Source organism: Vigna umbellata, chromosome 1 (assembly GCF_029865625.1).
Source record: "Vigna umbellata cultivar VRB3 chromosome 1, Vumbellata_1.0, whole genome shotgun sequence".
Classification (NCBI taxonomy): domain Eukaryota; kingdom Viridiplantae; phylum Streptophyta; class Magnoliopsida; order Fabales; family Fabaceae; genus Vigna; species Vigna umbellata.
The window spans coordinates 45714073-45730860 of record NC_142165.1 but is presented as its reverse complement, the minus strand read 5'-3'; the positions used below and the strand labels follow the sequence as shown (position 1 = coordinate 45730860).

Sequence of the window (16788 nt, the reverse complement as noted above, 5' to 3'; positions counted from 1 at the left end):
AAATATCCTTAATAGTATAAGTAATATAAAATGATAATTAAAAAATAATTTTTAACATGAAAAAGGAATATTATTATTATTATTATCATTATTTATTAACTATTTTGGTTAGTTGATCTTAGCTGAAATTATAATTTTTAGGTGAACATAGAATCAAATAACATATTCCAGGAACTGAATATGCTTTTTGGAATTGAATAAACCACTATATGCAGAATCTTACTGGAATTGAATATGCAAGTAGTGAAATCAAATACACTTCCAATATGTTTCGTTTTGCTTAAATCAAATATATTGTCCCCAAAATTGATTCCACCTACAACTCCACGCTTTAGAACTTCAATTTTTTGAAGTAAATACGAGGGTTATTTGGACATTTCATCCTAAGTCACTGCAAATTTGAGCAAAGTGACAAGATTTCAAATCTCACCCATCTCTCAAATCTTCGTTTTTGTGCACCCTCAAATCACACCAAATGAACACATTAAATCTCGCAATTCCATATTCATGTATCAAGGTGCACAACATCATCTATACAAATGAACAACTTGACACTTTATGTGTTATTATGATCTTTTTGTAGATATATGTCGATGAATTTCTCAATTTTATTGATTAATTATATCCCAAACGTAGAAAGGTTTGTAAATTAAATTATTATAAATAATTATAGTGAAACACCTCGATATAAAAAGCTTAGAATAAATACCAATATACTTCTAATGTGATTTTGTTATAATAACATTTAAGTGGAATTATAAAAGTCAACATAAATGTGATATTAATAACTTATTTTTTGTTATACAAACATTATTACCCGTGACATTTACTTACTACGACAATTCTGAAGATTGAATTTAAGGCATGATGTACACAACATACATTTTTATTTAGAAATTAAACACAAGATCCAATTTAACTAACATTTTACTTCATCCGAAACATTTCTTAAAAACCAAAGTCTCTCTCTATGTATAATGCACATTTCAAAAGAAAAAAAAAACAACCACACAAATAATTGAAATAAAGTGATAGTATATATAATTTTGAAGATCTCCCAATATTAATTTTGTATATAGTTAAAAGTCAATAATTTTTATAATGAATTACTTTAAAGTGAAAGTGACACGTAGAATAACTTACTTTTAATCAAGGACATATAACTCTTTAAACAAAGGCGCGGCAGCAGAAACAACAGAGATTTTGTTTCATAAAACTTGCTCCATCCCACTCTTAATGAATTTGTCATTCGTTTTTTGTTTCAAAATTTTAATTAATGAAACGTTAATTTGGGAAAACGCAAGAGGGCATAAAGGTCATAAAACGGGGTCGTTTTCATGCGTAGAAAAAAAGAAAAAAAAAGTCAAAATTCGAAGGGGCTCCTTTTTTGAATAAAAGAAAGAGTTAATAAAAAGAAGGCGAAGAGGCATTAGTTAATAATAATTGAATTTGAATTTCATTTGTGATTCAAGCATGATACACGATACATGATGATATATTTTTTCACTTCAATCAAACTTTTATGAAACTTTTAATCATTTGTGATGGCTTGAGGATGATATTAAAACAGGTCAATCTTTAAAGGAAGTAGGAAAAAGTTACGAAAGAATTCCATATTTCTACAACAGGATTATGAACATTCGTCCATATTTGACATAAGCTTAATGTGTGGGGAATGGAAAAAATAAGAAAAAGGTGATTAGAATTAGGTTTGGATTAGGGTTAGTGGATGGTGTAGTTTTTTGTAACATAATAAGAAGGCACGTTAAAAAGCATGTGAGGGAGGTGGGGCCAAGACAACCTAGCAAGTTCCAATATCATAATTTAATGTGGGCCCGTGAAGAACAAGAGATTACAGCTGGCGATGTTGTGTTGTGTTGGGTGGAAAGTGAAGTGTGAACCACACGATGCCCTGAACACTGTTCATTAGACACTACCGCACCAAATCTATACCGCTTTAAACAAAAACTGGGGCACTATGTCGGGGCCAACATATTTTACATTTTCAATCTCATCAATCACTCCACCGTAGTAACTTAGCATTCTACATAAATGTTTTTTTTTTTTTTTTTGTACGAACTTTGGCATCAATGCCATGGTACGATGCTTTCTTTCCTATAACTGCAGCCCCTGCTAGAGGTAGCCACTACTGAAATAAGAGTTAAGGCACAAAAACTGGGTATTTTTCTTTATATTTATTTATGAAGGAAATTGATTAATTGTTATTATGGAATGGACCAGGGATTGGATTTCAGCTATATATATATATAGATAATTGGTTGGACGCTGGCTACCTATCAAAACAAAAGTGTCGGTGCCACTTTCTTCTTATTATTCTCTCTCTCTTTTGTTTTATTAAAATATATTTTGCTTTGTTTGTGGATTTTTTATTTTTATTTTTGTTGAGTTGCTTTAAATAAAAATACAAAGGTTCTACACCACAACAAGTAAAGGGTCTTCATTATTATAATTGGACAACTCCATATACAAGTCTACCTGGTTCATTGAAATGTAAAATTGGACACACCACCTACTTTTTAGAGTATCTCAATACTCAATTCAATATATACTACATTAGATCGATTGGTATTACATGTCCATCAAACTCTATTTTATCTCTGTTGACCACCACCAATATAACATGCATCCAAATCAACCCTCCAATGCCTTTCAGCATTTCGCATACGTCATTGTCATTTTTCACCAAATAACTATTCATTTCACCACTCCGATTCCAACTATTCCATATTTTCTTCAGAAAATTAACTAGTATATTACATTTGATACCAAAGCATCGAATACCCATCAGAAAAATATCTTAACGAGATACGGAAATTATACGCACTACATAATTCTATCACCAGCTGCATCAAAACAGTACGGTGGCTCCAGGCATCGGAATAAAACCAGCAGCATAACATAATCGGTTAAAGTTGCCAATATGTACCAAAACGACGATTGCGACTAACTCCTTTTTCTTAACTATTTACGTTCGTGAGAAAGATAAACTTTACCTAAACAAATTGATGTCTAAACCGTGTTCCTTTGACATCTCGATTCTGAAATATGTTTATATTCAATATAAAATTTGATAAATATTTATTTACAAGATGCAATCATGACCATGATAATGACCATAACTGCCTCTATTATCATTATTGTTATAATTGCAGGCCACATGAATAAGAGAATCCTTCTTGCAGGGAAAGTGTGACAGCCAGATTAAAAAAAATTAATCAAAACAAGAACAATACAAGTTTATATCTTTTTTGGCTGGACAAAATTAGGATCACGTTCGCCCAGATGCAAGAGCAACTGTTTTAGCTCTAGCAATTAGAGATTTTTAAGTCCAGAGGTCCAGTATTTTAAGAAAAATTGCATTAGGGACTTCAGCTTCTTTTTTCTTTTCCTTTCTGTAGTAAGACTTGAATCCAAACATGGGGCACAAGTCGCCGAATTCCTTTGCTTTCAAATACGAACACAAAGCACACGTGTTGACTAATACCCACCGTGCCGGTTGATTTATACATAAATTATTAAAAAGAGAGAAGAAAAAATATTGATAAGATTTTAGTGCTTAGATCCATTGTATAGTAAAAGGATTCTGGATGTCTAATCATGTATCGTTTATTTTGTCAAAAACATTGATATTACGAACAAGTTTATTGACTGGAAGAAACATGACAAGCGGAAGAGACAGCTAAGGTTTATCATTGAGTTTAACTAACAGAGCCTTTATAATTATAATTAACAAATATGAAAAATGTTACATGATTGTAAATGAAATAAACAGTCCAAAACGTCTACATCAATAACTTGAGCGAGTGTCTTTTTCCCTAGTTCAAACGAAAAGCCCACAAATAAGAATAACTGTGTGCAAGTCTCATCTATCCGCTTTCACCTTATAAGCTTTGTAAGATCACTGGAAAAATAGAAGCCACCGACTGGCTTGATTCAAAACATAGATTTGTTGCCACGTAACAGCATCGCAGCCTCTTTTGTTCACCGACTATACCACTAAAATCCCAAGACATAACGGATAGAATACAAACTCATTTTCACAACGTAACGGATATAATACAAATTGTTTTACTTTTATGGACACAAGTGAATTATACGATACCCTGTCCCCTTTCAAGACAAAAAAGTCAAAAACTTTGTGCGATATGACCATGTATCAGAGAAGCTGCATTCAACAGCTCACCTTGCTTTTACCATCTTCAACATCAAAAGCACATGTAAGACACATCTGCTGAAATATATATAAATTGAAACGTTGTCTCTGTTGGGCTTCAATTGTAATTGTACATGCAGTCTTCAGTCTTCATTATGCTAATCACGAGGTAAGCTTCGTGATTGCGTTTAGTTATTATGTTTTCCATACTCGAATGGTGCCATCCACTGAAGAAGTTACCATGCAGTTTTCCTTTGGGTGATAACTAACACTGGTTACCTGACAGGAAATACAGATGCATATATCATTCTCACATCCTTAAATAAGTAGTTAAATGAAAAAAAAAAATTATAGACAAGGCTTTGCTCGTCTATAACTAAAACGACAATTATATTATGAAACCAAAATCCTATCTGCCCCAGTAGTAACAGGCAGATATTTTTGAAACAAAATGAATCTCATCCCACAGCATAAGGCAATGATGGCATTATCATCAATCAGACTTGAAACTGACGATGATAATAAAATATAGCATAATTTGCATTATTCAAAGCAATAATAAAGTTCCTGTAAATATAATCAGCGGAAAACCTAAGTATTATTAAGAAACTGCTACAGAAGTTCCGAGAGAGAGAAAGTTTGTTTAGAACAAAGTTACTATAATGTTTTGAAAAAAAGTGAGGAATCACTTAAATCATACTGAACTAGCGTGATAAGTCATATATGGTTTGCATGAAAACCCATTTATCAGACAACATTTTTTAAAGGGTCTCAAGCCAACAGTTTTCCTTGGTTGTGGCTAAAGGAGAAATTGAAAATTTGAAGCATCCATAATCATGAATCCTTTCAAATTGGGAATGAAGAAAGGGTCTAGAATGTTCTTTTAGTATCATACTTTTACAGCTTTCTTCCAGAAACAGTAAACTAGTGAGAAGAAATTACCACTGAGGTATGGGCCCTGAATCTTGAAACAACAGATGCCTCTACGAGATCCCAGAAATAAATGAAGCCATCCTCAGACCCACCAGTTATATGAGCATCGGTATTGGTAAGGCAGCAATCCAATTTGTACGACTGAGTGTAGGTCAATAGAAATTATAAAAATTTCGAAGAAATGAACAGTAAAAACATTAGAAATACACTTAAGAGTGAACAATTACAGTAACCAACTAATAACAAAAAAATGAAAATGCAGATATATGGACCTGGTATCAACCTGTATCGTTAAAACATGCCATGCAGAACATTAGAAAATAGGAAATGATAAAATCAGGTTTAGGCATCTGCAGACTAACCTTATTAGTGTGTCCTTTATATTCTTGTAACAATTCACCAGTGGACCTGTCACAAAAAAGTACTATGAAGCTTGCAAGAATAGAGACCAATAGTGACTTACCAAAATGTAACAAACATACCTGTCCAAAAGACGCAAAGTAGAGTCTAAACTACCTGCTAGAATGCAGTTACCATCATTTGACATTGATACACAGTTGACGGGTTGCCCCAAGTTATCGGAAATTTCTCTGGTAGGTAGAAGAAAAGAGAACGTCAGTAGAATTTCATAGTGCAAATAAATTTTACGGCAGCAACAAACGTGTCCAACGGCAGTGTATTGCTTATCTCATATATTTTATGTTAAAAAAGAATAAATAATGATCTGGAAGTTATGCTGCAAGAAACCTGCCAATTCGAATGTCAAATGTCCGAACAGTTCCATCAACACTTCCTCCAATAATTTCAGTTTTCGTTAAACAAATAGACATAACACTATCTGCAAATGTGTCAATAATCTGCATATCAATGGTGCTATTAATAAGCCAGTAGAAAGAAATAGAGCACAATGCATGTAAGTCGAAAGAATCACACGGAATCCACCTGAATCGGCTCGGTGCTGTGGGATCTGCAGTCCCAAGCACGCAACGATTGATCATAGCCTGCTGAGACTACAACAGATGAATACTCATTGAATTTGACGCCATTTACCTGCAGATAAAATATGAATAACAAAATAAGGTTCAGTCAATATATATCACAATAACAACCATCAATAACTCCAAACCATTTTAACTCTCAGTGATAATAATTTTTTATTTCCATATTAATTTTATCACTACGAAAATTAAAAATGGATGGAGCTTTCCGAGAAAATAAACTTTAATTACGGTGGTTATTTTGTTCAAGGTGTTGACATAGGTCCGAACCGGTGCCCACATTTAGACCATGTGTAGATAAACTTTTGAACCGAAACTAGCAGAAGAAAAAAAAGAAGGAAAAATGAAAATAATTCACTCCCGTAAGCTGAAAGTAACTCATAAAGTTAAAAACTTGTGGAGAAACTAATAAAACAAAGCTTCTACAAATAAATTAAGTAATTCTAACTTATGCAAAAGGTTTATTTTACTCTCCAATGTACATATGAAGAAATTTATCCAATCAGAACCTAGTGTTATGTGTTAGAGTAAAAGACAGAGACGACATTCAAGCAATCAATAGCATAAGAGAAAGATTACAACGAACTAAAGATAAATTGTGGAAAAATGAACATGTCATTACAGAAGGAACGGAATGATACCTACCTCACCATCATGACCACGAAATTTCCTAATTACACGTCCAGTTGCAACATCCCAATAAAATATTTGTCGATCACCACCACAGGAACATAACTTGGAATTGTCCCTACAGTAACAACATGTAAATAATGTATTGTGAACTGGCGTTGAATGCAGTCACATCTCATGACAGTTCAAAGTTCACATTACGAAACCCTACAAATTGAAAGGTGTTTGAATTTTGAATATGCACACATTTCAAATTCAGTAAGAAATCAAATGACATTCTGAATATACAGATATGATAACTGAAGAAATGCAATTGAGAGAGAGAGAGAGAGGGTACGGTGTGACGTGGACATCGCGAACTTCACGGCCGTGGGATTTATAGGTCTTGATATGGATTCCACGGTGAGGATTCCAGAGGCGTATGGTACGGTCTTTTCCGCAACTCAGACAATAATTGCCGTCACCGTTGAACCTCGCGGCCAACACGGCACCCTCGTGACCTTTCAGCACGTTAACCTCTTTCTGCGGAAGATCTTCCACGCTCATCTCTTCTTCTTCGCTTCTCGGGACTGAACCCCCTTCTTCACCACCACCCTGCGTTACTTTAGTCTCACTTTACTCTGAACCTCAGCCCAATCTGAAAGCCCGTTTCTGTTTAGAGCGACTGGGCCAGCTTTTAAACGGACTAGGCCCAATATTTAAAGATAAGAGCAGTCTTTTGTAGGCTTTCACTTCCTGTACCCCTACAATTTCTTCACGCACCCCATCAAATGTTCAAAATAACAATTTTGCTTCTCATAAAACTGGCTTTCGGAATATATGTTCTGAAAATCTTTTAAAACAAGTTTTTTTTTTAAAAAAAAATTAAATAAAATTTTCGAAATAATTTTATTTTTACGCTTAATAGTTTCATATTACCTAAAAATTAAAATGACGTTTAGACTACGTTATGATGAAGATAAAAGGAATTATAATCATAAAAAAACTTAAATTAATAGTAATTTAATTACTTTTGGAATTTGTAACCGTTAATAAAAGTGAATTTATGGGGGATATAGTTTATCTACATATTCCACTGCATTCAGTGTGCAGTGCAGTTACAATTGTAGAAAGACCCTTTGTTTTCTCGAATTAACCGTTGGAAGGGCTTAATTAAAGCAATAGGTTCTATAAATAAAGAAAATGGTTCGAGAAGAAGGGAAGTGACAGAAGGCTGAACTTGATATATCTGATGGCTCTGAAATATGGAATGGTGTTGTTGATAGTCCTTGCATGCTTTGATGCACATGGAACAGCAACCAGGGACAACAACATGGTGAAGTGCTGGAGCAACCTCGTTGAGCTAAAATCATGTTCCAATGAGATCATGCATTTCTTCATCAATGGTGAAGCTGATATTGGCCCCAACTGTTGCTGTGCCATTACTGCCATAACCCACAATTGCTGGCCCTCCATGCTCACTTCATTGGGCTACACTTACCAGGAAGCTCTTCAGATTCTTGCCTACTGTGAGGATGCTGCTCCACCTCCAGCTTTGTCTCCTTCTCATCCAATCTTCTATTAAATAACTATATATCAATCTTCACTACAACCCTTTTCTGTATCTATGGAATAAATTCACCTTCTTCCTCCAATTTCACACGTATAATTATGTCAGCTTATATTCCATGGTTACTGGAATAAATAAACATGTTCTTCTACGATTTTTGTTATGTTTATCGTAGTTTTTATTAAAAAAATTCTCCTTGCTTTACTGTGTAGTTTATATAATGGTGGATGTTTCATTTTGTAAGAAAGAAAGAGGAAAGAAAATGAATGAAAAGTGAAGTAACAGTAGAAGTGTTAGATTTAAGATAAATAGGTAAATTAAAGGAGTATGATTTTGAAGTGATGTGCATGGAAGAAAATTCTAATATCACCAAATGACATCAATAATTTCAATCTAATATCACACTGGCCATTCATACACATCTAACCTAGAATTCAACAACCAAATACATCATAATCACACTTATTCTAATGAAAGAGTTATTAAATAACTAAAATATATTTAGAATAATTATTTTTCTGTTGATATCAACTATATTTTTTATTTATGTCGAAATGAATTATTTTTATTCAAATTGTTATGATTATTTGTTAATGTTGTTTTTATAAACTAGTATTATTTCTCATTCTACGAGTTTCATCAACTAATGTGAAAATCTTAATTGTTGATCGGAAAATTTGTCGGTCAACATTAGCTTAGATTTTTTTTAATACCAATTGAGAGAATTTTTCAGCTAATATTGATCATGAAAACGGCATATAAACTTATCATCGTAAATATTAATGAACTTTGACAAGAAAGATTAACTAAAAAAATTATTTATATTGATATATTAAAATTATTTGCAACGAAATCATATTTAAATATATTTTTTGAGTTTCTGACAATTGAAATATTTTATTCCATCTAAAAGATTAAATTCTAGTAAATTTGCAATGGTCTAATCTAAGCAAACTCAATACTTTTTTAAGAAAATAAAACTAATAATGATAGATTCATAAAGAGTGGTATATAGTTTGTACTTATTATTCTTTTGAAATACAAGTAAAGATAAAATATGTACACCAATATTGAATGACTTTATATACTGTTACTAATTATATATATATATATATATATATATATATATATATATATATATTAGTTAAGAAACTGAGACTAATATTATAAAATTATAAAACCTCGAGTGGCCAATTTTAATTTTTTTTTTTCCAAAAGTGAAACTCGTAGTCTGCTGTTGATAAAGATAATAAAGGAACATAATATAAATTGGAAACCCCAAAAAGGTAATATTATTGAAGAGAGGATGTTCTGGAACAAGGCCAATCTTAACTATTCTTAAGATACCAAAGCCAATGTTAATTATTCTTAAGATACCGAGACAAATCTAAGGTGCCAGACATGTAAGGTGACACGCTTGCGCATGTTCTTCTACAAACTTGAGAAAGAGTTGGCCACATCAATCACAAAGCGATATTTCACATCACCTTTTCCAAGCCTTTCCATGGCAGTGTTGATTTGGTCCATCTTAATCAGCTCGATATTTGCAGTTATGTTGTGCTTTCCGCAGAAATCAAGCATTTCCTGGGTTTCCTTGATCCCTCCAAAGTTGCTCCCCCCTACAAGCTTCCTTCCTACATGCATATGTTACATAACAAAACATTTCTTTCATTAGTCAAATCCATGTACTATTGTTTACTGCGAAAGGTGGCCCTGCTCAAAATTTGGAAAATGTTGACTCTACAATGAATTAAAAAACTCCCTCTTCCATTCAGCATCTTGAGAAAGATTTACAGTCCAAGTATCTTTGACTCTACGCTACTGTGAGGTATATAACTTGTGCCTAATAACATACAAAAACTACATAATACTAGTTTGGAGACGATTGATGGCTCACCTGCGGCTATTTGGAAGATAGGCACCTCAAGAGGCTTGTTAGGCAACCCTACAGTAACTAGCTTCCCATTCAGCTTCAGCAGACCAAGCAGTGGACTCAGCGAATGAACAGCAGAAATTGTGTCTATGATATAGTCCATGGTTCCCATAGCAGCCTGTATAGAGTCCCGGCAAGTTAACAAATACGTCATGAGAAATTGCATGACCAGTCAATCCATTGTTCTACTAATGATTATTATCATGGAGAAGCAGATTAAAAGGTTCGTTATTATATTCTAAAGTGCTTGGATAGTGCGTAACCCACTAACTTGATCAGCAGAGGAGGTGAGGTTTACTCGTCACTTCATGGCTAATATTGACAACAGCTGCAAAGTCGCTCAGAATATTTGTTGTACTCAAACATACTTTATTTTCAATCAATAGGGTAATGATGGTCTCATATCACTCAATTCCACACTTTTTTTACCTCTCTAGGTTAGTTAGCTTTAGATCTTGCAAGTAACTACTATTTGATAAATAACTTTTGAATATGGCAATTATTATAACCTAATTTTTAAACATAACTAAAAAACTATCATTACAAATGAGAAAAATATATCAACGCATCAAGCATATATTAGTCGCTACCCGAGACGCCCAACAGTAGCATAAGAATATCGTTATCATTGCTAGATTACTTAGGAACTGTATTATTCCTTTGAATGCTTTTCAGTCCTGTATCTCAGTTACCTTCATTTTTGCAGGGTCTGAGGAAAGAACGAAAGAATCAGCCCCGAGTGTGTCAACTGCCTCAGCTTCCTTGTTTGGAGATCCACTAATGACAGTAACTTTCAGCCCAAAGGCCTTACCAATTTTGACTGCAACATGGCCTAACCCACCCAGCCCTGCCACTCCCAGATGTTTGCCAGGCTCTGTCATCCCATAATATTTCATAGGGCTATACACAGTTATCCCCGCACACAGCAGTGGAGCACCAGCATCAAGGGGTAAGTTGTCAGGAAATCGAAGCACATAACGCTGGTTGACAACCACAATGTTAGAATAACCACCTTGGGTTCGTGTCCCATCATAATAAGGAGAATTATACGTATACACAGGGCGGGGGCAGTAATTCTCTAAATCCTGTTGGCAACATTCACATTCCTTGCAAGACTCCACCATAACACCAACTCCCACTTTATCACCCGCTTTAAAGTATTTCACATTATTTCCAACTTTTGTCACAACACCAACAATTTCATGCCTGAAAATAAAAAAATACTAAAACGTCAATGCAAGGTGATCTCAGACGTTCTGATTTTACCTTCAAAAGAAAGTATTGCTATCTGCAAGGGTTGGCAATTGCACAAACACGTGCAAGCCTTAAATACTACGTACAACTCACGAAGAGAAACCTAGAAAGGAATAAAGACAATTAATTTACTTAGATATATATGACAAAAGAACATTACATCATCAAAACCAAAAACTGCATTAGTCAGTTTGATTCTCTTCTCAGTCTGATTTTAAAATCTGTTTTCTAAAGCAATTTCACAGCGATCAGCAAGCAATTTCTCATTCAAAAAACATTTGTTTTTAAAATTATTTCCAAAAGTCAGAAAAGGCAAATAAACAATTAGAAGATATATTTCATCTTCTTCACTCTCCATCTTATCCAACCTTCTTTCAACATCACAAGCTGCTCAAAAACCTTATGTAATCTTCGTCCCATTTTGAAATCGGAAAAGTTTTTGTAATTAGAAATAGAAATCAAACACACCCTTAAATTTTAGCAATCATTCATGTTATGTTAGGATTTAAGCAGGATAGCTCAATAATTGGGAGAATTTATAGATTCAAGTATAATATAAAGAATTTATTGGACTTCTAACCATTGTTGCTTGCATAGTTTCCAACATGGTCAAGTTAATATGTACACTGATCACACCAAAATTATGTAACACACGTCCGATGTAAAATGAGATAAATATAATATACAGCCCATGTGAGGTGATGTAAAACAAAACGCGCGTTTTGGATGAGGAGCTTATTTTACTAAAGGTTTGGTTTTTCCTATTATTAAGTCAACCGACAATTGAGATCGAAATTTCAGGCCCCAACTGTGCTCGATTGAAGGATGGAAAACAGCGTTGTTTTTATTTTAAGTGTCCCACCAAATTCAAACTCAATAATGACAGATGACATATTATATAGTTTATATTACGATAATCAAATCTATGTTTGGGGATAAAAAATTACACTGAGGAAAAAGGATTATTTAATTAAAAAGGAAAAACGATTGCAGTTGAAGGAAGGTACCCTGGAACGACAGGGTAAGTGGTGAAACCCCAATCGTTTTTGACAGTGTGAAGATCAGAATGGCAAACCCCGCAAAACAGAATCTGGACGGTGACGTCGTCAACGCCGTTTTCCCTGCAATGATAACGTCAAATGAGGAGGAGATTGGTCTCAACCAGCATTGATCTCGCTGAGAAATGGAGCAAAATGTTAAACTAAATGAGAATAAAAATGGAAAAAAAAAAAACCTTCTGGTAAAATGAAAGGGCGAAAGGGTCCCAGAAGTGTCTGTAGCAGCCCACCCAAAAGCTCTGTGAGGAAGTTCAGTTTGTGGAGATTTTGCAGATTCTGCCATGATTTCTTTTCTTTTTCTTCTACTCTCAAGCTCTTCCTCAACCCTCTTCTTTACTCTTGGACCCTCGTCGCAGTGACGTGACACCTTGCAGAGCAGTGACACCTTGCAGAGTAGTGACACAGTCTATATATATATATATATATATATATATATATATATATAATGATTTTCGAGGTTCGTAAACTTAAAAGTCTTATAAAGTTTCTTATTTATTTTTTATTTAATTAAAAATTATAGGAATTAGATCATTTCATTAGTTCCTTACTAATACTTTAAAAATTTCATTCTAACAGATAAAGAAGGTGTCCCGAGTTAATTAATAGATTTTTTTGAATTTTTAAATATTGTTTGTATTATTTTTATTTTTTATATAATTTTAAATTCTTCTTTTTCTAAATAAAAAAATATTACGTATCGATAAAACGTGACAATTATTACCTCTCTCATTCCATTAGTTTTAGTTTAGTTTTTATATTTTTATTTTGTTTTAATTTAGTTTTTAAAAATTAAATAATTTTTTTTCTTTATATTCAAACAAAATTTAATTTATATAAATTTTAAAATACTTTTATTAAAATTAATATTTTTATATAATTAAGTTTATTTATATTTATATTTAATTAATTATATAAATATTAATTATGTTATTTAAATATTGTGAGACCCTAGAAAATTAGCACTGCAAATCCCTGTTACATCACCATTAATACACGCCACATCACGGCTCAGGGAAATTAAAAACCCACTTTGCACCGCATGCAAGCCTGCCATGTGTCATTTTAGAACCTTAGGAAATCTGTAGTGGGAAACAGGTGGCAGTAAGTGAGAGCAGGACCGTTTGACGTGGGGGGAGAAAATGATTTCTCTAAAAACACTTCCTCTCACTCTCGCCACTCACCTTCTTCCTCACGAAGCTCACCCCTTCATCTTCTCCAACTTCTCTCCAAGAACCTTCACCTCCTCTCTACCATTACTCACTTCTTTCAACTCCAATCAACTTTCTGAAACCGTAGAAACGTTCACGGGCCAGTAAGCTCCATTTTGATCCGAACCTCTTTTGATCCTGTAACCGGTAAGTTACCCAGCCATACCTTAGTTCTGGAGTTACTATGAACGCTGTTTCAGTTGCATGCAAGGATAAAATCTGAGTTTCTGAGTTTTTTTGGTTAGACTTAGTTAAGGAGCGTAAGGAAGAGCTTAACGGGTAGAAAGCCATAGTTGGACAGATTCAAACTATACTGTTAAACGTTCACTGCTATCCAGGTAAGGGAAGCTTATATGTTTAATTTATACTGTATGTTCTATATTCTGATTTGCATGTATGATACCTCTGAAGTTTGAGCTGCTATGGAAATTTACTGATATGAATTCTGGTTGGAATGATCTGTTGTGAACGAACACTGCTCGTATGTATTATATGTTGTTGATTTTGATTTAAATGCATGATTGATTTGATTATGTATGAATGGAATATGATTATTGTATAGTTGGAATTATTAAAATGTTGAAATCTGTATGATGGTGAAGTTGAAGGTGGATTAAATCTGGAATGAAAGTTATAAGGTTTATAAGATGGAAATCTGGAAAATTCTGTTAAGTTTGTGAAATCTGAAATTTTAAATCATCCCCTTTGCTAAATGACGCTCGTCACTGTACGGTCTTAGACCGTTCGGTTTTCATTAAATAACTTAGATTGGAATTCTTTCATTTGGAAAGAATTCTGCTTGAGAACGAGCGTCCCCATTATTAGTAAATGAGCGTTCGGTTCAGCTCAGTATAGATAAATATTTGAAACTTTATAAATACGTGACGTTCGGCCTTAAGTCGAGCGTTCGTCCTCAATGACGTTCGGCCTTAAGTCGAGCGTTCGTCCTCAATGACGTTCGGCCTTAAGTCGAGCGTTCGTCCTTAATGTCGTTCGACCTTGTGTCGAACGTTCGTTCTACAGAGCGTTCGGCCTTATATTGAACGTTCGTCCCAATTGGCGCTCGGTCTTATACCGAAGTGTTCGTTCTGATTTGTGCTCGGTCATTGACCCAGCGTTCGTCCAAGTAGGGTTCGGTTTTATAACTGAACGCTCGTCCTTATTATTGAATTCTGAGCGAACGTATCTGGCGTTCGTCCACGGTTATTTATGGAACGTTCGGTCATTGACAGTAAGTGTTGTTTTCTGATTTACAATTACTCTGATTGTTTATCCAAGTCATTTTGTAAGGTATCTATCCTATTTATTCAACATAAAGTTCTTGTACTCCAAATCTTCTAAGTATTATACTGATCTTCTAAATTCAATTTCATTTAAATATGTTAGGTTTTCTTAACGTCCGTAAATGGAAAAGAGTTTGTTTCTTTTGTTCAGAAACGTGTGGTCAAACAAACTGGAATAATTTCGTTTTAATTGATTAAAGGATGCATGTTGTTAATGTTAAGGGAATGGAGCACTGAATGAAAATGTGAATAAAGAGAACTGGTTATTATGGGCGAATGATATTTTGAATGAATAATTGGAAGTGGATTTTAACGAGCGTTCCAAGGAGGAACGTCTCAGATGTGCTGAATATGAAATATTGAATGGTAAAGTATGAACCTGGATAAGTTAAGCCTCGCAGTCCATCCTGATATTCCGTGATACGCCTCTTCAAGTAGAAGGGGGTATTCATGCGTGGGAATGGCAGGAGACCCTAGTCCATTGAGTACTTCGGGCAGATAGGGTTAACCTCGAGTGGCAGCTGGGAGATTTGATCAGTTACTACACCACTCGGGTGCAAGGACGCTTGTAACTACATGGTTCATACAGTCCGGACGGTCTGTCTTATATTACATTTTTCTATGATTATTATTTGATGAATCACATGCTGTATGTGTGTTTTGAAATGTAAATGTATGTGTTGATTGTATAAATTAAATATTATAAGCTTACCCTTGCATTTCCATTGTGTTGTCTACTGTTCATGTATATCCGTCTTGTCCAAATGCAATGATCATCCGTTGTGGATGTGAGCAGATGGTGGTGCATCCCTTGAGCAAGTGCTGGAAGAAGAAAATTTGGATGAAGCCAATCTGGTAGAGGTTGAAGGGAAGGCCGAGCCTTAGAGGCGCTCGTTAGAATAGGAATTGTAAATGTTAGTGCTTAAAGAACGTTCGGCCAAGTATTTTGTAAGGCCGTTCGTCTTAATCATGTATCCCCCTATTTTGCGTACGTTGTTTTGTGCATATAAGAACGTCCGTTTTGGGTTTCCTTTGTATGCGTTTATAAGCGTTCCCTGTACTGATGCCGTTTGGGCTTTTGGGAATCTGATTTAATACAAAGACTGTTTGTGATTACTGTTAATTGTAATTAATTCTGATTTATGGTGATTACTGTATTTTGGGATGTTACATTAGTGGTATCAGAGCAGTTTTGTTCCTTAAGGAACACTGTAGGTTATGAGCATACTATGTTTGTGCTATGAATAAGGTTATCTAATGATTATTTTCTCTGCTTATCAGAGGGAACAAATGGCACCAAGATCACATCCTCAGCCTGCCGAGAGTGATGCGTTTGGCCACATCAGACTACTGGAATCCGTAATAGAGGCGCTTCAACAGCAGAACGCTGCTTTGATACAGCAAAACACGGTCGCCTTGCAGAGTTTGGAGGCTGCGAGGGCACACTCTGAAGCTACTCAAAGACAGTTGATGGAGATCATAGAAATCACTAGGAATATTATAAATTCAAGGAGGACTAGGAGGACGCCTTACGTTCGTACTAGAGTACCATCTACTTCTAGTGGGTCTCAGGCGCAACCGTTAGCTGCTGCCAATCGGTCTGGACATCAAGGGGCAGTGAAGTGTTTTCAGTGTGGAGGACCACACTACCGATCATCATGTCCTAAGTTGTTGGGAGTGAAGTTATGCACTCGTTGTAGGAGAAACGGTCATCTAGAACGCCAGTGTAATATGGGAGGACGAGCAGTGATGACGCCTCTAGATGCTG

General features: G+C 34.6%; 2 protein-coding genes across 2 annotated transcripts; both read right to left on the bottom strand.

Moving 5' to 3' along the window:
- Positions 1-3757: 3757 nt before the first annotated feature.
- LOC124847937 (Transducin/WD40 repeat-like superfamily protein) lies at positions 3758-7329 on the bottom strand. The gene is made up of 8 exons (XM_047325535.2): positions 7073-7329; positions 6751-6853; positions 6050-6157; positions 5855-5964; positions 5590-5697; positions 5470-5515; positions 5117-5248; positions 3758-4453 (listed from the first exon to the last, which is right to left on the bottom strand). Exons 1-8 carry the CDS (start codon positions 7279-7281, stop codon positions 4370-4372), a joined length of 900 nt encoding a protein of 299 aa, XP_047181491.1. The 5' UTR covers positions 7282-7329; the 3' UTR covers positions 3758-4369.
- Positions 7330-9549: 2220 nt separating this feature from the next.
- CAD9 (cinnamyl alcohol dehydrogenase 9) lies at positions 9550-12925 on the bottom strand. Its single transcript, XM_047325525.2, has 5 exons — positions 12706-12925; positions 12479-12592; positions 10910-11423; positions 10182-10335; positions 9550-9918 (listed from the first exon to the last, which is right to left on the bottom strand). The coding sequence occupies exons 1-5, from the start codon at positions 12810-12812 to the stop codon at positions 9716-9718; spliced, it is 1092 nt and encodes a 363-aa protein (XP_047181481.1). The 5' UTR covers positions 12813-12925; the 3' UTR covers positions 9550-9715.
- Between the last annotated feature and the right edge of the window lie 3863 nt (positions 12926-16788).

Excerpts from the sequence above, each read along its gene's own strand:
- LOC124847937 (XM_047325535.2), bottom strand. The coding sequence starts at position 7,281 with ATGAGCGTGGAAGATCTTCCGCAGAAAGAGGTTAACGTGCTGAAAGGT. Across the intron at positions 5,516-5,589 it reads ACTTTGCGTCTTTTGGACAG|GTCCACTGGTGAATTGTTAC; the intron begins GTATGTTTGTTA and ends TTTTTGTGACAG. Across the intron at positions 5,249-5,469 it reads ATAAAGGACACACTAATAAG|TCGTACAAATTGGATTGCTG; the intron begins GTTAGTCTGCAG and ends ACCTACACTCAG.
- CAD9 (XM_047325525.2), bottom strand. The coding sequence starts at position 12,812 with ATGGCAGAATCTGCAAAATCTCCACAAACTGAACTTCCTCACAGAGCT. Across the intron at positions 12,593-12,705 it reads CCCTTTCATTTTACCAGAAG|GGAAAACGGCGTTGACGACG; the intron begins GTTTTTTTTTTT and ends TTATCATTGCAG. Across the intron at positions 9,919-10,181 it reads TATCTTCCAAATAGCCGCAG|GAAGGAAGCTTGTAGGGGGG; the intron begins GTGAGCCATCAA and ends ATATGCATGTAG.